Source organism: Siniperca chuatsi, linkage group LG9, assembly GCF_020085105.1.
Source record: "Siniperca chuatsi isolate FFG_IHB_CAS linkage group LG9, ASM2008510v1, whole genome shotgun sequence".
Classification (NCBI taxonomy): Eukaryota; Metazoa; Chordata; class Actinopteri; order Centrarchiformes; family Sinipercidae; genus Siniperca; species Siniperca chuatsi.
This window is the reverse complement of record NC_058050.1, coordinates 25,732,765-25,756,744: the sequence shown is the minus strand read 5'-3', so window position 1 is coordinate 25,756,744 and position 23,980 is coordinate 25,732,765. Positions and strand designations below refer to the sequence as shown.

General features: G+C 42.0%; 1 protein-coding gene across 14 annotated transcripts in view; it reads right to left on the bottom strand.

The window, feature by feature from the left end:
- The window catches only part of LOC122881231 (vacuolar protein sorting-associated protein 13B-like), a 332,781-nt gene that overhangs the window by 90,165 nt on the left and 218,636 nt on the right, over positions 1-23,980 (bottom strand). For all 14 annotated transcript variants that reach the window (XM_044207125.1, XM_044207131.1, XM_044207136.1 and 11 more), the window contains 4 exons: positions 9,378-9,719; positions 8,332-8,746; positions 7,912-8,049; positions 799-1,194 (listed from right to left, as the gene is read on the bottom strand). In XM_044207125.1, coding sequence (XP_044063060.1) covers positions 799-1,194; positions 7,912-8,049; positions 8,332-8,746; positions 9,378-9,719 — 1,291 coding nt within the window. The remainder of the gene's footprint in view (positions 1-798; positions 1,195-7,911; positions 8,050-8,331; positions 8,747-9,377; positions 9,720-23,980) is intronic.

Genomic DNA, 23,980 nt, shown 5'->3' with positions numbered 1-23,980 from the left:
TGTGGTTTCTTTAAAAGTTGATAAAATCTGCCAAATGGGGTGAAGTCATTACAGTTGTTTCCAATGTAGCTCCACCTGTTTCAAGAATTTCCTTGAAACAAGTGGCAATATCTTGAAATACAGCAGAAAAAGATAGATCACATCACTGGTTTGATGTATTTTACTTTCCACATGAAAAAAAAAAGACCCATTTAAGATCCAGGCCCTTGTTACTTTGGAGTGATACAACATGGGTCATTACTGAGCTCAGAGAGGTCTTAGTAGGGGGTTGGAGAAAAGAAAAAAGAAAATGTTTCGACAGTCTAAAGCATCAGAGACAGTACAACTAAGAGTTAGCTATAGAGATATTATGAAACAATGGCTTCCACTTCTACTTTCCCATTGAACTTCCCTGATCACAATGTAAAACTGAGGTGACAGCTCAGGTAATACAACAGACCTTTTTTGTTAGCTTGTATAATTTATGACTAATAATTTACAGTTTGGGGTTCTATGTTTCTGGTTTAAACATGAAGGTGAACATAGGGTCTCTGAGGGTTTGAAAAACTATTACAATTAATAAAAAGCTGGCCCATCAGGATAAAAGCCGCAAAGTATGTTTTTCATTTTGTTACTTCCTTTGGTGTTCAGACAATTACAAATTAATTCAGCAAATTACAGAAAGTATGGTTTTATGTTTCTGTATCTGTGATGCAGTGCATCTGTGTTTCTTGTACTTCTTGTGTGTCTCTGCCCACATAAGCTCAATGTTATTTTTAGTTTCTGCAAAAAATTAAAAGATGCTTGTCTTTTACTCACCCTCTATCCTAGGCCCTGACTTCATGTTCAGACTTCCTGTCATGGCCGACACTGTTACTGTCACGCTGGGCCTCATTGGATGGGCCTCTGTCTCCATGACCATTACAATCTGGGCAGTGTGCAGAGAAACCTTGTTGAAGGACAGCGCCAGGGCCCTGACGCTGCTGGCTTTACCCAGGGCCGAGGTCTGATGGTGTTGGTCTAAATGAGAAGGAAAGGCCCTGGGCAGTGTTTTCTTAGGGGAGGAATGAGGGGTGGAGGAAGCAGATGGTGGTTTACTGGAGGTATCCCATGTGTGGTTTGGTAGGACTTTCTTCAGGTAGGCTTTGGCCTGCTCTACCTTCGCCAGGGTGGGGTTAATTTTCAGAGGGCGCGATAGCTCCACATTCAGCTCAGCTGTAGAGAGAGATAGAAAGAAAGAAAATGAGGGAAAGAAAAAGACGAGAGACAAGAAACGGTAAAGAAAAACAAGAAATGGTAAAGAAAAGAAACAAAATAAAGTAATATTTTTAAAACTGTGCTGACAGCAAACCTTTACAAACTAGGAACAGTTTCTCTAAAAATTGGGGAGAAAGTAGAGAGAGCAACGCTTTTGGGCAGATAATAAAAACATGACTTTATTGTTGGGAAAAACAAAGCTACCTCATGACAGAAGTACACTGAGTTATATACACACTCTTCCTGGATCTCTCTGGGGTTCTGTGTGCGTTCCATTTGTGTTTGTGAATGGGAAATAAATATTTTATATATTCTTTATATTTAGCAATCTAGTGGCAGACTGTTTAGTCTTCCTCAGTGCTAAAGCAGGCCCTAATAAACTATGTTAAACCCAAGACCCAAATTGAAAAAAAAAAAAAAAAACTTTTGGCTGGGGCTCTAGCTCTTTAAAATCTACTCTTGTCATTTGGAAACCCGCCATAAAATGGATACAATCCATTTGGGTTTTTTAAGAAAAGGCAGTTTTCATCAGTGTCCCACTGAGCAAGATGTGTTGCTATCTAACCCATGGAAAACTGCATGGTAGCATGTCTCTTAAATCAAACTTTGACCTCTTTTTTCTTCTTCTAATCACTCAGCTTTGCATGCAAGGACCTTAAAGAACAGCTGGGCCCAGTCTCAATCTCTTTCTCCTGGTCTTATATGCACATATATGCACACACACACATTACTGGCTGTCTCCCTGTAACATCCTGACGTGACACTGCGGAATAGCAGAAGAGAATCTTTTCTTCATGCCAGCCACATAAATCCAAGACTCCTCGGCTCCCTCCAGTTTTACCTCTCTCTCACTCTTTGGTGCACTGCAGCCTTCAAACACTTGACTGGAATTTACAGAGACACATGAATTAACTCAATGCCGTTTTACACCACTTCCATTATCCCATTTTTCCACTTGGTCATGATGATGGGAGAGGGAAGCAGCCGAAAACAAGCGCAGCTGTTTTTCATGGCCTCATCAAGGCACCAGTGTTGAGAGGGTTTTTAAGGGTTTTAGGCCTCCCGTCTGTCTCCTTCCCAGGTAGGAGCACTGGATGACATGAGCGGGAGCGCTGCCAAGAGAGGCAGGCAGGCGAACACACACACACACACACACACACACACACACACACACACACAGCCTCTGCCCTCAGGATTCTTTCTCATTTAATCCAGTGGAAGTGAGGCACATGGTCAAATGGAAGGATGGCTGGAGAGAGGAATTGGAGGAAAGATAGGTGGAATTTGCTGTGCAATGTAGCTTATCATTTCCACTTGACTTATCACCGAGAAACTTTCCAGTGGTGGAATAAATAGCCCGTATGCAGCTGTTCATCCAGGTTCTTCTGCTCCCCTACCCTCTTCTTTCACCATTTCATTTTCTCCCTCTGGTCCCTTCTGCTCCTTTCTCAATCTTTTCTATCTGTTACTCTTCCTCCACCCCTCAATCTAATCAACCCCTCCCCCCTCAGTAATCACACAAAGCTGTCTCTGATCACCCAGTCAGGGCCAGCGCTGGGGCCTTGCCTGGCTCTCCAGGCACAGGGAGACCTGGTCCTCATTATCGATTGTCCTCCCTCCTGAGGTCCCTCTCTTCCCCCGCCCTGAAAAACCCATCCTACCCCCGACACCCAGCCAGTTCTGGTGTGACGGTAAGGGATGTATTACCTGTTTAATAAGAAACTCACCTGGCCTGAGTGAGCAAAGCTATGTATACAGCTTGCTATAACCCCAAGGTTTTAATACTTAATCTACATGTAACTTTTACTTGATCTGGGTCATTAATCATCAGTACAAAGTCTGATGTCTGATGTGTCTCTGTATGCCTTTGGTGGCCTGGAATCATTCTTGCCACATATTTCCTACTGTCTCAAAAACATAAATGTGAATGGGTGCAAATTCAAATATATACATTATGTAGCATATAGTTGTTGTCCGGACCTTACCTGGACATGCTTGGAGGAGTTGTCTCCTCCTATGAACTGAGCTACAACATAAAGCCTTTAGGATTCATGAAACCACTTGCTTTTATAACTCAAGGAGCAGACAACAATGCAGCAATGATATTCCCTGCAATTTCTTGTTAACTGAACATCATGCAAGTAAGGATATTATAATTTCCTTCAAAAAGATTTGTTGGCCAAAACTATTTTTACTGACAATATTTATGATAAATGGGAAAAATGAATAGTATAGCAAGCAGCTTATTTATTAGTTCAATCATTATGCAGCCCATTAAATGACTTTAGACATACTGCAATTCAGCTGGCTGACACTTATCACCTCTAAATTTATGAATTCCTTAAGGAATAGACATATCAGTTAAGGGAAAATCTCTGTCACTGTACTCTGTCAAATGACAGCAGGATAGTGTGTCTGGATTTTAAATTGTGGGAACTCGGAAAGAATGCTCCATGGAGGACCCTGGAAAGGAAGGGGAACACAGCATCTGTACAGCTTCGCCCTGGCTTTATCCAGCAACCAATGGAGCACATTTTTAACGCAGTGGAGTAATGTCAAAAGATGAATCTTGATGAATTTGAAGAATTCAAATAAAATCCTATCACGGCATTATATGGTTTCAAGTCAAGTACATCTCTGTCATTTCCCTATGTTTGGTTGTTTCTCTGTAGCTGAGTGTGTGCAAGGAAGCCTTTACAGTGATGTTCCATGTGGTTTCACTATCCAGGCAAAGAAGGCATAAAATGAGGAATCTAAAACCTCACAATAGGAAAAGAAAAGAAAAAATATATATTTACAAGCCAAGACAGACCTATAAGATTTACAGACTAAGCTGCAAAATCCTATATTTATGGATTAAGATGTCACACAGCACTATGATAAATATTTCTCTCTCATATACACTGCCACTCTTCTTTTACACTATAAAGTGAAGAACTGAAAATACCTGGATGTACAAATGGCAATCTTATACTGCTTTCAACTGTGCCTGTTATGCTTTAGGAGGGCAAGACTGTAGAGATTTCTTTAAAAAAAGGAAGAAAATATCAATTATTGAAGAAATGTGGTGGCACTTTCATCGCCAAGCAGGGGGAGTCAAAAGAGGGCTTTTCCAGCAGTGGCATTCTCACACATATGAGGGTTTTTATTGGGAACACCTTGGCTAGCTGTAAGACTAATGACTTTTTTAAGCTGGAGACTGTCAGTGGAAGGCCTGTGTAAGGAGCAAGCATCAAGCGTAGAGGTTGAGAGGTGGTGTTGGTGTTTGCATACCGGACTTAATACATACAGGACTTAATGTGAACAGGCTGGGAGGAATCATAGACTGACCCTTCTCAGGTGTCAGCCTCTATTAGCGCTGGAGAAAGTGGGAGATCAAGGTCTGACAGAGGCACATGCACACGTATATATATCTGCAAAGTAGTGGAGGAGATCAAATATGCTTATTACCCAGGTTACTGTGCCTTTTTGGCGAGGTCATGCATGACGCCGTCCCCACTTTGAACCTGGTGTTGGGTGTATGTGTGTGCGCAACCACCACGAACATTGTTTTCATTCAGACCCCACCTTTGATTTCTCTAGCTAACTTTTACGCTTGACTCTTGACAGCAGAAAGCCTGTGTCAGACACAGGTGGCAATGTGTCCAATTACACAGGGTTCGTATGTGAAGGGTATATGTGTATGTCTGTGTTTGTAAAGGCCAATCATTTTTGAGGTGTATCTGTAGAATCCCACTGTCACAAAAAAAGCCTCACACTAAGTAAGGCCAGTGACACGCGCCTCAGATGCCATCTGACTCGAATTAGAGTGGTTCTGGACGGTTCGGAGGGGCACAGGCTTGTATACAGTAACTGACAACATTTCTGCGAACCCATAGCTTGACAGGAACCAGGGACACGGGAGAGTAATGGTTCCAATTTGTTCTAGCTAATCTATCACCTGTTGCTTTTCTCGTCTCCAAGTGGTAGCAGTTACATCTCTGGACTCGCTCACTGACCCTCTCAAAGACTGGAACTGAGTAGGAAAGATGAGAAAGGGAGGGAGGGAAAGTGTGTGTGTGTTTGTGTGTTCGCTGGTCAATCACTGAACCCTGCTCATGTTGAAAAAAACAAACCCACCCTGGCCTTTTTCATGTACGTGTTTGCTGGTCAAGCCTTGAACCCTCCTGGTTCTGAAAAATGTGGCCTCCTGTATGTATCTGGATTAGTAGTGTTTATATGTGTGTGTGTGTGTATGTGATGAGCAGCTGCTGAGTGAGGGTCAGTGCTGAAACACCATCCAGTTTACAGTACACATGTTACAAGTGTTTCCCACTCGGCATCCTTGGGAGTGGAGCTTTGATTGGTCTTGCAGAATAAATGCTGCTGAAATTGCGAGCATATTGCTGTAAACACACAGCAAGACGTGGCCTCACGGAGGTCTGCTCTCCGTTTGCGCCTCGTTGAAATAAATCAAATGTGAATGATTGTCAAATCAAAGTAGAGCCGCCAGACATGATACATACACATCGCAGCACACACACAGCAACAGACAGTTATAAAGACTTGCACATGCCAATAAACCATCTGTGAAAACACCCGAGGATAGATACATAAAATGCTGGATGCACTTTTTTTTCCTAATCCTGTCTTCATCGATCCTTCCTTTATTCTTCCTTGCACTCCTTTTTATTTCATATTCAAATTAGGTGAATCCAAACTATTAAACTTGACTGAAACTTGGCCTCAAAACATGTCTCACCAGGTCAAGACATTTACTGAACCTTCTTACTAATGATGCTGATGCTTCGGTTTAGACTGATAAACCTTTCAGACTTCTATGTACTGTCTGAACAACATGATTAGTGTATTCCACAAAAGTCAGCACCAGTGCACTGATTCTTCTGCTCTTTGCAACTTCTTCCTTTGCTCCCCCATCCCTGAAGAGGATAATTATCCCCAACCAGAGAGTCATCTAACCAAACAACACACAGTTGAAAATGTGCATGTGTGCCTGTGTGTGTGTGTGTGAGACTGTGTGGGTGAAGGGGTGAAGGGGAACCAGTAGCATGTGTGGTCAATTCCAGATATTTCCAGCAGAGCCTGACCTGGGGCAACCTAACACTGAGCCTGGATCCTGTCTGAGTCATTTGGGAGGGTGTTGTTTGTATATGTGTGTACGTAAGGAGAATGAATGTGAGTGATTATGATTGAAGTTATCCTAGGATAGCTCTGCTCTTTACTAGTTCAAGGGAAACACCTGACTGTAATTGCAATGTCGACATCTGTGTTTCAACTAAACACTAGAATCAGATGTAACCACAGCATAATGTAACTATCTTTAGAGATATGACAAGCAGTAACCCAGTTGAGTGAAACAGGGAAACATCCTGTTAATAAATTACAGAGTTGTAAAATCAACGCTGAACATTATGTAATTTCTAACAGATAAATAAACCAAGAGAACCTAACCATTTCAATATTTTTTTAATCTTTGGAAACAATACTGCATCTACTGCTATTCTTCTTTCTTGCTCCTCTCCAAAGGGAGATCAGATATCAATATATACAGTACCGCCTATGTAAGGACGGTCTCTCTTTACTCACTACACCAACCTGCCTCTGTATAGAGTGAATCCACATCAGAAAGGAATCATATTTGCCATATAAGATCAAAACCTGACTGAAATTCTGATGTAATTCATTTTTGCTATAATTTGACTGCTCGTGTCATCTGGAATGAGCAGAGGGGTAGATGGACATTGGTGGTGTGCAACTTTACTGTGTGATTGTTGCTGTGGTGTACAGAGAGCTGCATTGTGTTGTGTGGTGTGATTCCAGGTGGACAGAGAAAGCTGAGGGCTTTCCGCTGACAGCAGGAAGGGATGCGTGTGGGCGGCGGCGGGGGGGGGGCTATACACTTCCCCAAACCATCATCAATAACACCACAGTATGTGTTCATTATTGTATGCATGTGGAAGAAAGACTATATGTCAGTATGTCTGTAGTTGGGTGTCAGTGTGTGTGTATGGATCTGCAGCATCTGGCTTGCTGGGTTCAGGGAGCTGAACTCTGAAGGATGTCCTGCGCCTACACACACTCTCCATAAAACCCTCATAGGGATAACAAGGTTGCACACAGTCATACACTCAAAAGCCCACTCACGCTTTTATTCATTGCTGTTCTATTTGGGTAGGATGTCAGCCACACCCTTAGGTCAACAACCTTAGCTTAAAGCTACTCATATGGATACTATATCAGTCTAAAAATAAACAACCAAACCCTGTGAAAGGCAAATCCACAGGAGCCTGACGTTACACACACACACACACACACACACACACACACACACACACACACACTAAAATCCTCAGGAGCTTGTAGTCTACTGTTCAAAGTGAGTAATATTAGCAATATCATACTGTAGAAAACATCCGCAATGTCATTCAGACTGCTCATCATCTGCGCACACAGCAGAAGAGTAGATCTTTGTGTTTGCCTCTAGTATGTGTTTGATCAATGTGTGTGTGTATGCGCTCTTCTTGATGCGGCACAGCGGTGGACATTTCCCCTGAAATTGGATTAAATGTGAAACGGGTGCTTTAAAATAGTAAGTATGTAAGCGTGAGTGTACAAAAGTTGCATGTGTTGAACAGTGCATTTGTGTGTTTATGTGTGTATGTGTATGATCCCCACCTGGTCCATTGAGGAAATCTTTGATCTGGAGGCAGAGCAGAGGGGGAGGGATGCCCGTTTTATTGTCTGCCTCTCCTGCTACTGTCTGCAGCCAAAACACATTGTAGTCCAGAGACTCTGGCAGAGCCTTTCCTGGGTCTGGACAAAAGATGAAGAGATTAAGAAAGACAAAAAAGGGGCATGGAGAAAGGAAGAGAACAGGACAGACAAAGAAATGGTGCCAACGTATTTAACATTAAGATATTCTATATAGTCCTTTGTGGGTATAATGAGTTGGTAGTAAAGTTACATTCCCTGTACTTTAAATAGGGTCTATATCTTAATCAGAAGATCCAAATCCCGCCCTTTACTCTAACAGGATCCATTCAGTACCTCTTTCCCAAACAAACTTTGCCATTCTACTCTCTTGATCTCTCTTACCTAGGCACTTATAGTTAGAAGCTACTCCTCTCAAGGCCACGTCAAACACAGACAGCTCCATCCTCTGCTTGCGGTGGTGACAGCTGAGCAGAGCAGAAGGTTGCATCACCTGGAGGTACAGGAGGGGTTCCAGCACCTGGTCCCCAGCACCTCTTCTCCCTGGCTGCCTCACTATGGTCACACCCAGTGCTTGGCGGGCTGAGGAGCGGCTTGGAGTTGGCAGGCCGTCCAGGGAGAGCAGGCTGCCTCTCAGTAGTGGGGAGGTTGGCTGGGAAGTGTTGCTGTTAAGGATGTCCTCAGCGGTCAGGCCAGCAAGGGAACCCTGGGCAGCTGGAGCAGGGTCTGGAGTTGGGGAGGTAGAGGCTGGAGGAGCCTCAGACAGGATCTCAGGCTGGTTGAGGGCACTCTTTCCCACCTAAAGTCGATGTAGAAAGATCATTTAGTACTGTGTCAAGCCTAATTTTTCACAAAAGCTTCAATAAGTTGTTGGAAACATTAAGGAGTTTTGGTCCATCATAACTCGCCAGCATCATGCAGTTTATACATTTCCTGTTGACCCTATCCATAGACATCGAATCACTGTTTGGAGGAATTCACAATAGCACGTTACCAAATACAATGGCTACTCAGTGTACTGTAGATGTCAGCAATAGACATTCTCATTACCAGGAATGAAAACTTCACAGTTCTAAATGCCTGCGACAACTATGTGTTTCTTTTTCCATTTTGTGTGGGACAGTGTTGAGCTAGTTGACTATGCTGTACAAATCCATGTTACAGTATAAAACACATCATTACGTTGGATTAAATTCAGTTAGATGAATTTGGACTGTATGAAATGACTCATCAACAACATAAAGTAATTAAAAATTCTAAAGTTGATTTGAAAACTGTGTAATAGTAATCCTTTGTACTTATACACCACTACATAAATGACACAACCTGCTATTGTATATGGTATGAATAATTATACACACATGGACAACTGACAAATCCAGGAACAGACTCATGAGCGAGAGCTTCCATGTCACAGGCTTTTTCTTTACCTTATCCCCATGCTCTTTCTTCTCCGGTGTGCTGGGGGTGTCTGACGATGAGGGAAGGGCCTTTGGGGGACTGGAGCAAGCATAGGTCATGATAGACAGCCTACTAGCGGTGAGAAAAATGTCGAAAGGGATGAAGCTGAGGTTTTTGGTGATGGTGGATTTGTGGGAGGGCCTAGCGATGCAGTGGTGGCTGGCCCCGCTATGCTGCTCTATTTGGACAATGCGAATGCGAGCACTGTCGCTGCCGAAGCCGCTGTCCTGCCCAGTCCCACTGTGACGTGATGAGGAGTCAACACCTGCCGCAGGGTCTCGACTGCCACGCTTCTGCTCGTATCGACGCACCTATATGCAGAAACAGTGAAAGGTAAGGCTGTGTTCACACTGATGGTGACTTTTTGAGATTTGAAGTCAACTGGAGATGGCTGCAAAGAGGGAGAGAAAGTGGCCTCACTGCAAAAAAGTGCTTTACTTTACCTACCTTTATAGGCAGAGAGAGTTTTTGAGGAGTGGTTTTCAAGAACAATAATGAAATTGAAAGAGAAGACAGAGTGACAACACCACCTAGAAGCAGGAGAGCATAAAGTTTCTGTTTCTGGTAAAAATTTGTAACTTGTACCTATTGTTTGTACTGTCCAGTATTCTAAGTGGTGGCTAATGCAGTTTTCACACATCTGTTCTGTTCTGATTTCTGTTTTTTTCATAAACAACTTAGTGATAGTTGAACAGTGAGATCATGATGTAAGATAACCCCTCAAAAAGCAGTTATCTAAATAAAAGACCTGAAAAAGATATTGAAAAAATTTACTAACTATAAAAACCACCAGTATCATCCCTAAATACATCAAAATGTGGAATCACAACTCCATACTCACACATACATACACTAAAGGGCAGCTGCTACCCGCGTAACTACACAAACACCTCTAAACATGTGCAACAGCTTGACAAATGTGATGAACATGAGAATTCAATTTGCATTAAAACAAACTGCTTTATCTCAAACCAAACCAAGATGCTGTGTTAGAATTGAGGGCATCAAATAAAAATGGATGAGACCATTTTTTTGCTGTTGCAAAGTTTGTTTCTTGTTTGGATCCTGACTTTACAAGAGGACACAAACCAAATAACTTGCTTGATTGAAACCATAGACAAATTGACCAAAGAAGGAGAGCATCGTATAGCCACAGAGACATTAAAGGCATGCTCTGGGACTTTTTCTGTGGTTTTAAAATCATTCTGCACTTCTTGCAATATTGGAAATGTCTTTTAAAAGGGCCTCACCCCGGCAAATCGAATTGTTTTTCGTGCAGTGACTGTGGTATTGTGTATAAAGCAGCCGAGATTTTATGCTTGGCTCCAACTAACGGATGTCGGGAGAGTTCCAGCCGTTGTGGCAATAAAAAGCTTTCAGTGACAGATGATATAAATCAATGTGAGTAGGTTGCTGGGTTTCAAGCAACAATTAAAACAGGCATCTTTATTCTGCTACCAAGCATGCCATCTTCAAGAGTAAAAAGAAGCCGCCACTGGCTCCCATGGGACAGGAATGAGACAAACATATAAAACTAAATGCTACCTACCAAATAATGAATTACTGTTTATATAGAACTGACACATGTGGGTAAAAAAAGATGGAATAAACAGAAGCGTTTACTTTTCAAAAATTTCCCAAGCACATGGAAAATATTTTGTAGATACTGAGAAAAAACACTTCAAAACACCCCTACAAGAGCACTCTTTTTTTCATCATCCAGCCATACAAAGACTGACAGAAAGACACAAGTAAAAATATAAAAAAAGGGAAGGCAAAGAGGGCACATGTAAACATGTAAGGCTGTTTCAATTTATTCAACCACTGCAATTAAACATTCCTCTTACAGCTGCAGACTTGTCAGGTGTATCATGAAGAGACTTGGGCCTATTAATCACCATCATTTTCAATAACATGTCCAACAATGTTACCCCATTATTGAGGCCTTTCCTCCACGTTTCTCATCCATGTTAATGGGTACAAAGTCGGTTTCAATTAGCTATTGCTGTCTTTTGAGACATGATTATGATAAATTGAAAAATGGAGGAGACACACAGAAAGAGAGTTTTCAACAGACCAAAGGTATGGCCCATCCTATCCCACTCTCGTCTGCTCCAACCTGCACATGGTTGCTATTACAGCATGTACTCTCAGCTGCCCCCTCTTTCTCTCTCTACATCGCTCCCTCCCACCCACTCCATGAGAATTTTAAATGTATATTATTGCTGTGGCTGAGATAGTGTTTCAAGACCTCCAGGCAAATACTAAACCCACTGGCAGCACATTAGACAGAATACTTGACTTATTAGATATTTCCTATTCTAAACAGTGTCATCAAAGGCTAAGAACAAGAGCCATATAAAACGCCACGGCATGCCTGCCCGCCTGCCTGTTCTGTTCTGTTCGTCCAGGCTCATGTGTGGGGCTTCCATAGGATCGGCCCTGCCAGATCCCTCTCCTTTCTCTGGCCTAATGAGGACAGGATGTGTGCACTTCTTTTTTGTAGAAATGTAAGATTTTCCAAGCAATGGGGAGGGGAGAGAAGGCAGAAAAGGGCCTGGACCTGTCTCCATGTGTGTTGTGTTAAGCGGGTGAAACTTGTATTGAGGTAAGGAGGTATTTGAAAAGGTATTCAGCAAAGGCAAAATGTCCACTCCAAGGAGCGCCCCACGTTGGAAGGGACAAATAAGCTGCACAGCAGCTGGGAAAAAGCAAGAGCCAGGAGAAACCGCCAGATACTCTTTATGCTTCTCTGTCTCTCTTCCCAAGCTTAGGCTGTACACATGCATTTACAATTACAGCAAATACCCCGTCTTCTCTTTAACCACCACTACTAAGAGAGTGCCCCCTAAGCAAATTCTTGGTCTATATTTAGATGTGCTTACAAGTGGAATAACGGATAATAGGGAACACAATTGGGGGCGTAGAGGAAAAGAGACAATGAGAAAACATACCACAGCATACAGTTGGTCATATAGTTTGAATCAATGCATGCAATCAGTGCATTCACAAACATGTACACATAAACACACATGAAGTCTGTTGCTTTCCCAGGGTTTGATCTCAGCTACAGTTTTAAAGCACGTAAGTGGATTCCTTCCTGTGTTTCTGGGCTTAGTTATATCCCCATTGTGCTTATTCACTGAAACAGAGAACAGGTATACAGAGAAAACATAAACCTATGGCTCTGTAGTCTATATGTTTTAACCTTTCGCCAATTTATTCATTGACAGAGGGCAATAAATTCAGAATACAAACATGCACTGTAGCTGCAGGCCTGGTCCCAGCTGAAATCCCCTTTTCCAACCATTACTTTCTATTATATTATATAATGGCTGCACTGAAGCGCTGTTTCCAGATCCCAATGCAATCTTTCTCTGGACTTAGTTGATCATGAACGTGCGACTACACACAGCCCCCCCAAATCATGAGGTCATCCCCTCAGAGTCTCTAGGCAGAACATTCTGGAAAATGGAGGATAATCCCTAAAGTGTGAAACCATGAGTCTCCCAAGTGCCAATCATATCAGAGTGCATCTGTACGACTTCTGACCCCTATTTCTGCCAGTGTAACTCAGAACAGCTTGGCTAGAGGAAGGCTAATATGCGGAAGCAAATGTCATATCATCCAAATGCCACCCGTTTACAGTGTTGGCTGGGTAGTTGAATATGACAACATAACTTTTACATCTGAATACCACATATGCAGTTGATTGTTTCCAGATGAATGAAAAGTAGGTTGCAATTCAGGTTCAGAGATCAGGGAACATGAAAATCTGGATGTTTTAAGATGGTTCATGGTAGTCGACAGAAAAGAATATAATAAATAAAGTCAAAGTAACAATTGTGACCGGCTGCCCTAACAGCTCTTTTTGGAGTCTCTCCCCCCACTGTATCACTGTCAAAGTACAAGGCAGACTTCGTGGCCTATACTACGCTTCTAGTGACGCTTCTGATTCTGTTGAAGTGGAAATCTCCTACCCCACCTTCTCATTCTCTATGGATCAGAGATATTCTTTATTTATTTTATTAATAAATTTGTACTTAGTCGATTCACAGAAATATTTGGATGATAGACTAATAATTTCATAATTTTTTTTAAAGCAAAAATGTCAAATTTCAATGGTTTTCAGGTTTTCAAATGTGACTATTTGATGCTTTTTTTTGTCTTAACTTTTAACAATTGAATATGTTTGGGCTTTGGACTTTTGGTCGGATAAAACACCAAATTTGGATATGTTAACGTTGATTTTGGGAAATTGCAATGGGCAGTTTTCACTTTTCACTTTTCCCCACAACAGTTGTGTCTGAAACTGGAATAATTTGCTTTCTTGACTGTAGAAGTGTATTTATTTTTTGGTGCGGTTTGTGTATTTTTTATATTAAACAACTGTGTAATTATTCAGCAGTAACTGTAACTAACGTTTCATCTAAATGTACTCATCTCAATCACATCAGAAACTGCACACTAGTGTACACAGAAATATTCCCATCACTCAATATGGTCAATCTTGAGTATTCTTTGAAATAAACTTCTCTGCAACCCCCCCAAAAAAGTAACAAAGGTGACTATTATCCCTTTCAAAAGGGTCCATTTAACAGCCACATATCCTCAATTAAGTCTGAATCCAGTCAAATTATATAATAAAAGCTTCAAGAATGCCCAAGTTTACTAAGTTTGCTACATTTCAAGGATGACACAAAAATAAGATGTTAAAAAATGTAAAAAAAACCCCCAAAAACAAAAAAAAACACTACTAGCCTGCATGAGAAAGTATAAAATGCCACTAAAAACACATGACAGAAACACAGAACAATTGTGAAAGCAGGGATCAATACTATATAGTTAAATGTCACTAGGAAGTGACAACAGTGCTAATTGTGGGAGAAGGTCAATGCAGCGGTATGAAAAGAACTTGAACATTAGTGTTGAGTGAAATAGGTCAGCAACTTGACATCATTAGAGAATTACAGAGTTGTTCAAAGAAAACCTTGAAGTATGTGGGGACAGAGTTGTCACAGAGAGCCAGAAACAGATTGCAGGCAAAATTATTAACTATATCATGTTTTCTTCCAAAAAAAAAAAAAAAAAAAAAAAGTTACTGCACATGCATTGTGTTTCCATTGCTGGCTGTCACCTTCTCAGGTTTTACAATCATGGTAAAATATATGCTTGTTTATTAACTTTAACAGATATGACAGTTACTGTGGAGAGAAAACATGCTGCAATTAGTAGCATTTTTGAACCTAAATGAAACCAGTGGCAGGCGGTTGCAGTAGTCATAGTAGTCAGGTGAGGTCAGCTTAGGAACTGAGCTGCTTTTCATGCATTTCATGTTGAAAAATTGTTAATGTTTATCACAGTTTTCCCATGTTGTCTTGTAACTCCCAATCCCATAGAATTCCCATTGAAAAACATGGAAGTCATATTACTAAATCTTTTTGACAGAACTATTCAGTGGAGCTACTTGCTTGCAGGATGCCTGCATGGAAATTAACTTCTGTATCTTGACTACATCAGAGTTTACAGGTTAGGCCCCTGCTGTGCTACCCGCTATTGTTTACCAGAACCATAAAGCTGATAGCAGGCCTCTGTGCTTTTGTACTGATTGAAGAAAACCTCAACGCAGAAATACCTCATCTTCATCAAAAATAATAACAATAATACTTAACCAAATGCCACAAAGGCCACAATTCATTCTCTCATTTTCTCGTAGAAAACAGAAGGGGGAAGACATTTATAATATGAAGTCACCGCTCTTTGTACGCCATAACAACGTTCACAAAGCAAAAAAGTGCATCAAAGGCAGTCATTTAATACATTCAACTTTGTTTCAATAACAAAGGCAACCTGCTATGCACTTCAACTGAACCACAACAAAGAAGCAATGGAAGGTCGTGACCCCAGAGCTTGCAAATGGATGCCGAGTGCTTCAGAGTGACTGTCAACTGTATTTTAAACACAGTGTACTCCAAAGCTCCGGGCGCCGAGTGGGGCCATTTTAACAAGCTCCCTCCACCCAGTATTGCTGGTGGGGGTTGGGTTTACTTCTCCAGGGTTAACAGCATGTTTCTCAAAGGAGCATGAGAGACAATATCCTTTTCGTTCTCTCTTCCCACAATCCAGGCCCCCAAGCATCTCTCCTTAGTCCCTCAATCTGTGCTTTGGACAGAACTAGAGAAATAACAATGCGAGAATATTTTGCTTACCATGTCAGACACTCTTGTTCCCCCGATGCCACGTGACATACAGGGGGGAAAGCAAACATCCGTGTGACAGTAATAATTTATGCATGTTGACATTCCTAAAGCACTGGGTCAGTTGGAACACTTTCCATCCTGAAAGACCTACTGGAGTAGAAGTGAGGAGAGGCGAGAACTGAGTATGACATGGCTGGTCTAAAGAGAGGAACGCCTGTGAAACACCTAACTGAAAAAACAAAGGAAAGATGAACAGACAAGAAAGCTTGAATACAGAGATGATGTTCTTCACTTTTCAGCTGCTTTATGGCTTGGAAAAGCCCTGGCTCAAATACAAAGATGCAAAATGATAAAGGCTGGAGAATGAAAAGAAAAATTGTGAAAGAGTGAGTTAATGTGGTCCATCTGGGGAACTACAGTATGCTGTTCAACAAAAACCTGGCTCTGGGAGATGTGGCGGCCAAATTGATTGAACTTCAAAACCGGTTCTCTCCTAACCCTGCACACGACATTAGTTTGCTTACAAATATTTTGCCACAAATAGAATGCGTATTGCCATTGCTTAGTAAAGCAGAGCTGGATCCAGAGCCCTGACATTCAGCAGGCTGCAGTGTTGTGCTCAGCGAGTTGAGTGTAAGACTGAGGCCTTCCCAGTACGACTCCAGGCTCTCGGAGGAGCTCGCCAAATCCACTATGCCCCGCTCGTAAGCTTTGGCAATCAAGAATGATTTAAAAGGTCTGACAGACACCACCCTTAAAGCTCAACAGGAGACTTGTTGCTTCAGTCATCCTCAACAGATCCACCAATCTAAACCAAAACCCTGATTCAGATCCACCAATCAAATCCAATGCTTGGATTAGGGGTGATTGTGAGGACACGCAGGAATTACCCCATATTGCTACAATAACACTGACTGTTTGTATAAGCAGGTTGCGATGTAGTTGTATTAGTCAGTGAAGGAAATGTTCTAAAATGCCAGAAGACAATTTCTAGATTAACAACACGAGTGTGTTAGTGAAAACAAATAAAGGGGAAAAGTGGCTCGACTGTCATGATGCAAGTGTTCAGAAATGATACACAGACTTTCTCTGCTCATCTGACATAATCTCTTAGCTGGAATCAGTTGCTGCTGAATGGACTTTATCACCAAAGGCTTCCATCATGAATGATAAACAAGATATCAGCCATATGATAAACAAAATAGGGACAGTAAAGACATTGATATTTTATGATAAAGTTATCATGGGGCTAAAGCTAAAAGGTGAACTTGGCAGAACAAATGTGGCTGATAAATGGATGAATGGCCTTTGTACATGTAATACAAAAACATCTACTGTATAGTAACTCCTTGTCCTGTAAGCCTGGACAACTGCAACCAGACTCCTAACATTTTATTTGGTAACTGATTCAATTAAGATGAAGGCCAGATGTGGAGAAAGGTGTGATTAGAAGACACACTACAACAAAAGAGAAAGTGAATGAGAGACAGAAGCACCCCTGGGGTATGTCTTAATTGCTGTGATCCTGGCCTCCATAGCAGCAGTCATCAGCAGACTTTCTTTCCTCTCTTTTTTCCTTCCATGGGAATGGAGCAGAGAGCAACTGGATCTCACTAGCTGCCACTGTCCCTGTTTAGATTTGTGTGGGGGTAATTTTCTAATCTAATATTCAGGATCCAGTGTTTACACATGCCAAGGGTCCCTGAGTGAGGTGGGCTTAATGATGACGGTGGAGGCTGAAAGTTGTGGGTGTGAAATGTCTGTCTGTGGGTTAGCTACTGTGAGAAATTCTGCATGTGAGTGAAATGTAAAATCTCTGAGTTTGTTAGAGAACGGGTAAGCTTGAGTGTCATTTGTATTTGCAATTTGACTTTAAATGTCTATTGTGTCTTTGGTACATAGCAAAAATGAATTGTAAGCGCATGACTCAATGTAATTCTTCACTACAATTCAATCACTGTTTATATTTAGTGGGTAAAGCGAAGTGTGGCAATGTACCACAATTCACAGGCACGCACACAGTGAAAACACATCCTCAGTACAGCAGAGAGCTATGCAGCAGAGTGATCATCAGGTTTCAGCCTGGCCCTCAAGATCACTCATCCAAGCTTTCAACTTAACATCATTAGCTTTGGCATTATGTTTTCAACAAACAAACAACAAAAGAGACTTCAAATTGCATTGTCTTCAGCATGGGCTCGGTGGTTCTCGAAAGCAGACCTCTGAGAGACTTCAAAAAGCAGCAGAGATGCCTTTCATTAGGTCATAAAGTATTCTTCTGTAGCGCCTCCCTAGGCTGCCTGGCGGCCATGTCTGTATTCTCTGCTTTAGTAACAAGGTCATGGGGAAACAGCAACAGCAGGGAAAACAACGGCGACCCGAGGTGAGATGAGGTCCGTTTGGAGCAGGACAGGGTGGGAGGTGTAGGGTTGAGGGGGGCAGATAAGCCCCAGGTGGTCTGCTGAGGACTGTGAGCGATGCTGCTGTGATCAGCCCACACCCTGGGGAGCCAGCACACACACACACTTGCAAGCACACACAAGCCTGTATACGCATTCAAAAATGAGACACACACACACACACACACAAATACACGCATAGTAAGATTGCATACAAATTCAAAGAGCGGCGTGAAGACGAGAACAACCCTGGCTTGCTGTCTATTTACAGAGCTGAAATTAGAAGAGGAGGATTGAAGTAATCTTCCTTTAATTTCTCTCTGGATGTGCTCCCAGGGCTGAGTGAGACAAAGGCTCTGATGTGCTGTATGTTAGGTTCTCAAAGGAGAATGATGCAAGACCCCCTGTCCCCTCATCTGGCTTAGCGGGAAGAAGGGCCTCGATAAGGGGGACCATAGTGGACAAGGCGAGAGGACACATCGGTACAAGAAAAGACCAAAGTTAAACCACAGAAGAAAAGCTAAGTTGACTACAAAAACGACCTGTAGATTTGAGAAAACTTTGGCTGAATTGGATGCGGGAGATGGAACAATTTCAGGTGTTTAAGACCTGATCATTGCACTGGTGGGATTCAGAAGTATAGTTTAACATAGAAGGAACACCTGTTATACTTTAAACTGCAAAACTAACTCATCATTGTACACATCATGAGTTTTTTTCTGTTCTGGCTGGAGTACTGGCAATTCAAAAGACTGCAGTTCAAATGAAGACATTATCAAGAACTGATTTTAGCTAGTGAACTATTCCAAGTGTTGGACTATGTGAGGTGCGTCTGATGATCTGAACCACTGGAGCAGCTCCAAACAGACAAACTGAAACAGGTGAGGTATAAAATCAAGCCCACCTCTTGATTATCCAAAACATCTGAGCTATGTTTTTGAGTTGGGTCTCAAGTGGCTACATGGCACCTATCCGTGCATATCTATCATTGCCTAGACGTCATTTGGGTTTACATGCCTCTATCAGGTTTCAGGGCCAGTAATAAGCCTCGAGTACAAAGACATCAATCATTTCACACATACATTCATTTATAGCACTTGAGGTATACATAGAATAATGTTTGGTTCTTCAAACATGCACTTGAAGAAACATGTGACACAATAAGACGATTCTTAAAGTAAACACCACTTATGAAACAGATTTAACAGTTAAGGCTGCAACAAATGACTATTTCCATTATTAAATTATGTCATTTTGTTTTTTAAATAACTGATTAATATTTTGGTCGATAATAGTGAAAAACGCTCATCGCAATTTTTCAGTCAACAGTCAAAACATTCAGCTTACAATGATAAAACAGACAATGCAGCCAATATACACATTAGAGAAGCTTGAAAAATTACTTCAACAATTAATCAATAATCAAAATTGTTGTTGATTAATTTATTGTCCACTTGATAAATCAACTAATCATTTAAGCACTACATGTAATCTTGGGCAGCTTTGATTGAGACTGAATGTGGGGACTCACAATATTTACTATGTTACCCCTATGTGACCTGGATAGCATAGTAACAGAGAGACGTGGACAAAAAGAAAATGCGCCTGCACCAATGGAAAATCCTCCAAAAGCCTGGAATGATGTGTGAATTTTGTTTTAGGGTAAATATTTAGTTTAATGAGAGCAGTCCAAGAGGAACTCAGTAGTACTCCAGTAAACCACAGGGCTTGAAAAATCACAGTGAGGAAGAAGCAGATACTGTACATTCGTATAGTCAAATGTAAACATTTACATCCACATACATGTATGTACGCACATGCAAACTCACACGCAGGCTCGCACACACACACACACAGACACACACACTTTTACTACACCATCCAAGTTACAGAGTGAGAACCTAATACTCTCCATCACCTGTTATTCTAGGTGGAATCTTGCTTTTACAGGTGTAGAGAAAAAAAATCTGTTTCCTCTTTTCACGTCCTCAGACAAAAATTCTGGGCTTTTTCACTGAACAAAGTCTACTATGGTGTGTGTACATGTGTGTCTGTACTAGTTGGCCTGGTGTGCCCTGCTTTTACTAGTCCCCTGGGTGTGTGACCCTGTTTCCCTTGCAGGCAGAGAGAGAGAGGGCACTCCTGACTCCTCCTCACCTGAGTCGACACCCGATCTCAGGGTTCACGGTGGGGGCCCGCTGCCTCTCCTCAAAGGCGCCGTTTGTTTCCAGGCTCTAATAGAATTCCAGCCTTCATGATTTTATCTGGAGTTTTCACGCCAATTTTGCCAAAACCGATTGAGGAGAGAGCAAATTCAGCTGCTACTGATCTCAAATAGATTGAGTTTCCAAGGGGCCAATTTAAGAATGTGCCACAGTTATGCTTTGAGAAGAAGGTTGGTTGGGGTGCTGGGGCTGAACAGGGAAGGTGAGTTATTATGACTGGCTGTCAATTAGCAGTTGATTCACACAGGAGGGTCAGTGAGACATGAACAAAAAAGGGGGAAAAAAGATACGGTTTCATAACAAAAGAAGGGCAGTGAGATGAACACTGGCTATGAAAATATGTATGTTTAAGATAAGCTGAGACAACGACGCTAACTTAACAGATGTAAGGCAGCCAAAATGGAAAAGGAGATGGCTGTGCAGGGAGCCTTATTTATTATTACTCTCAGCAGCAACAGGGCGAAGGAAAATAGTACTAAGCAGGATGGGAAGAGGTCAGGGTGAAAGGGATCTGGCCCTCAGAGAGGGTTAATAACCAGGTTGACTGGTTAAGAGCTGACCTCTCAGGAACGTCAGCTCCCACATTTACAGGCAAATACTTTGGACAGAGCCAGGAATCAAAGCAAACACCGGATTCAGACTCTCCTATTCTCACTCTGTCATGTCACATCTTTTTCTCCCTTACTCCTTGTTCCCTCTTGTATTCTCTGTCTCTGGCCATCCTCTCTCAAGCTGTCTCCACTCTCTTACTGTCTGCTCTATTCCTTTTCCATGCTTCGGATTTTCACTCTCATCTGATGTCTCCCTATTTCTGTTGGCCAGCAGAGCACATAAAAGCTCCTCTGACACCTCACTGTCCTGGAAAGATCGGAGGTCGAGAGGGAAACTTCAGTTCTCAAAGCTCAACAGCTACGAGACAATATGAAACACTCATCACAAAGAGGAGCGGTCTTGGAAACGGTTTACTTTAAACATACACAGACAAGGATCCAGCCCCAGGTCGCTCACTGAGCCAAGCTTGTCAACAACACCATGGCTTAGATAAGCCGTCTTATGTGCTTTTGACATTCAGCTAATACTCCTACATGAACGAGAGCTAAATTGTTATACAAGAGGGCAGAATAGGTCACCAAGCTTCCATTCTCCTACAGTGTGACATTTAGTAGCATTTGGAGTGAAGACTGAAATGCAGAAAGGTCTTCATTTGTTTCAAAGGTTTTATTATTTTATTTATCTGCAAGCAAAATAGTTAGTTCAGGGACATTTGAGGTGTCTTTGCTGACTGTTGACTGATCTACATCATAGTATGGCCCTTCTTATCAAAAGACAAACTCAATATTGGAAAGCTTTGATTCTTCATTGGCTTCTACAATAGACAACTCTAAAATCTATGAAACAATAATACTAAAAAAAACAAAACCTTTACTGTCCAAACACATTTAACCATAGTTGAGTGTGGTTGTGTGCATGACGTGCACAAAAAACACATGCATCAGTAAAACACTCCCTCCTCCCCACTAATAACGTAAAACTGCTGTCCAAACCCGCTGACAAACCAAACCAGCTACCGACCAGCGTGTTACTGTAAATTCACTTCTCAAAGCAGTTCGTCTTGGCTGGCAATGTACCCTGCTGTCTATAGTGCTGCATTAGTCCAGCTTTGCGTGAGAGTGCAGCTCGTGCGCGTCCTTAACACAGATGTAGTAGTGCAGTAATATCATAATCTACAGACTGTCAAATTCTATCTGTCTCCAGAGGAGGAACCCTCTCCACTGTCAGCCAACACTTTTCCAACCAGGAGCTGTGCCAGTCCCAAGAGGGAAAAAGAGATGAATGAGAGAAGACGAAGAGCATGGAAAAGAGAGGAAAATGATTAAAAAGGGGAATGAAGGAAGAGCTGGATGAAGGTTAAAAGATGCAGGAGATGTAGGAAAGAATTAAGACAAAATAGGTGGTAGATAGAGATGCTTATAGCTGCACAATGTCAACTGATGTGGTAAGTGATACAAAAAGAAAGGAAATAAAAGAAAAGAGAGATAAAGAGGGGGAGAGGAAGAATAGAGATAAGGCAGGTAATGGGTGATTGAGAGGTTTTCCCCATGTGTGTTTACTAAAAACTGTAATTCAGAGGTTCCTGTGAGGCCTGATAACTTGTCCTGAACCTGGGTACTGCCTTAGTGTTTGTTTGTGTGTGCACTGGCATCAGTGTGTGTGTGTGTGTGTGTGTGTGTGTGTGCATGAGTGTTGGAGGAAGTCTAAAGCCCTGTTTCCCATCCATGTAATCATCCCAGGATGAGGTGGAGGATGAAGCCGAGCGGGACTTCCCCTGCACCAGAGGGTATTTTCCTCTCACACAGTGGTATAAGCACATGGCTGACCCGGGCTGCCTCTGCATGTGTGTGTGTCAAAGAGAGAGAGACAAACCAACATGGGACGAGGGAAGCAATTTTTAAAATATTCTCTATTCTTGCTCTTTACTAGTTTGGTGGGACATTACTAAAATACTTCGGGAGCCTGTCATTGTGGCAACTGCATGACAGCCAGACAACGATGCCAACAATTGCACTGTAAATCTACATAAAGGCATGGATGGCATTGAGGTAGCGAATAAGAGAATGCCATGGTGTGGGTGTGGAGGAAGACGTGGTGGTTAACACAGAGGAGAGACTGGAACGAGAAGCTGCTGGGAAGATGAGAGATTTGCACACTTTCACACAAAGTCATTAACTTCTCTGTTGCTGTTTCTGAAGAACAAATAACGTCATAGCAGAGCTGACACACAGAGTGCAAACACACACAGGTCAGCTGTTCAGTCATAAAGCAGCATTACAGTACTGGCTCCCAAAGACAAGGCTGCAGGCAGTTACCATGCGGATAATGTGGGGACCATGTGTATGTATGTGTGTGCACACGTGTGTGTGAGGGTATACACTTCCGTGTTGCTGGGTGACAGTGGCGATGACAGAGCAGTGAGATAAGTCCCAGAAGCTGCTCTATCATCTATTCATAGCTCCCTGACTGTGGGACCTCCTGCTGCTGAAAGCTGCCTGATCTCAACCCAGCCTCACTTTATCATCATTAACATCGACCAAAAAATACAGAGATGAAGTCAAACATGACGGAGCGTAACTAATGCTGCGATAAACATCCTAATAATGCAGTGACTTAAAGAGCAACAAATCTGCTTATGGACCGCTTAGAAATCATGTTGCATTTGCTTTGCATTTCAATCATGATTTAAGTGGAAACCGGTATGGAAACTGTGGACAACTGGCTACAAGTCACAATGACACAGAATGTAATGGATTATAAGAAAATAACAATCTAGGGCAGCATCTGTATGTACGTATGCATGGAGGAGTCATAATAAATGTGAGCATGTGGACAGTTTTTCTCAAAGCACAGCTCAGTGACTAGAAATGACTGAAATCACACACAAGGCTCGCACACATTGCCCACGCGCCTGGCTCGCCTCACCACTGCCAGGGAACCCAAAAGCCCCTACAAAACAAATTCATTAACCCAGACAATAAAACACAGCTGTGAAGGGCGATGGGAACTGTTTGAAATCAGTGCCCGGGATTGTGGAGAATCTGTTCAAGGCAAACAACGTGTTCTCAAAATGTCTAGGATAGAAAAAAATGTTTAAAAAAAAATTTAAAAAAAAGAGAGGAAAGGATTTTAAAATAAGAGAGAGTAAGCAAAGAGCAGTGTTTAATTTAAACTCTTGCTGGGGACAGCGCTGACT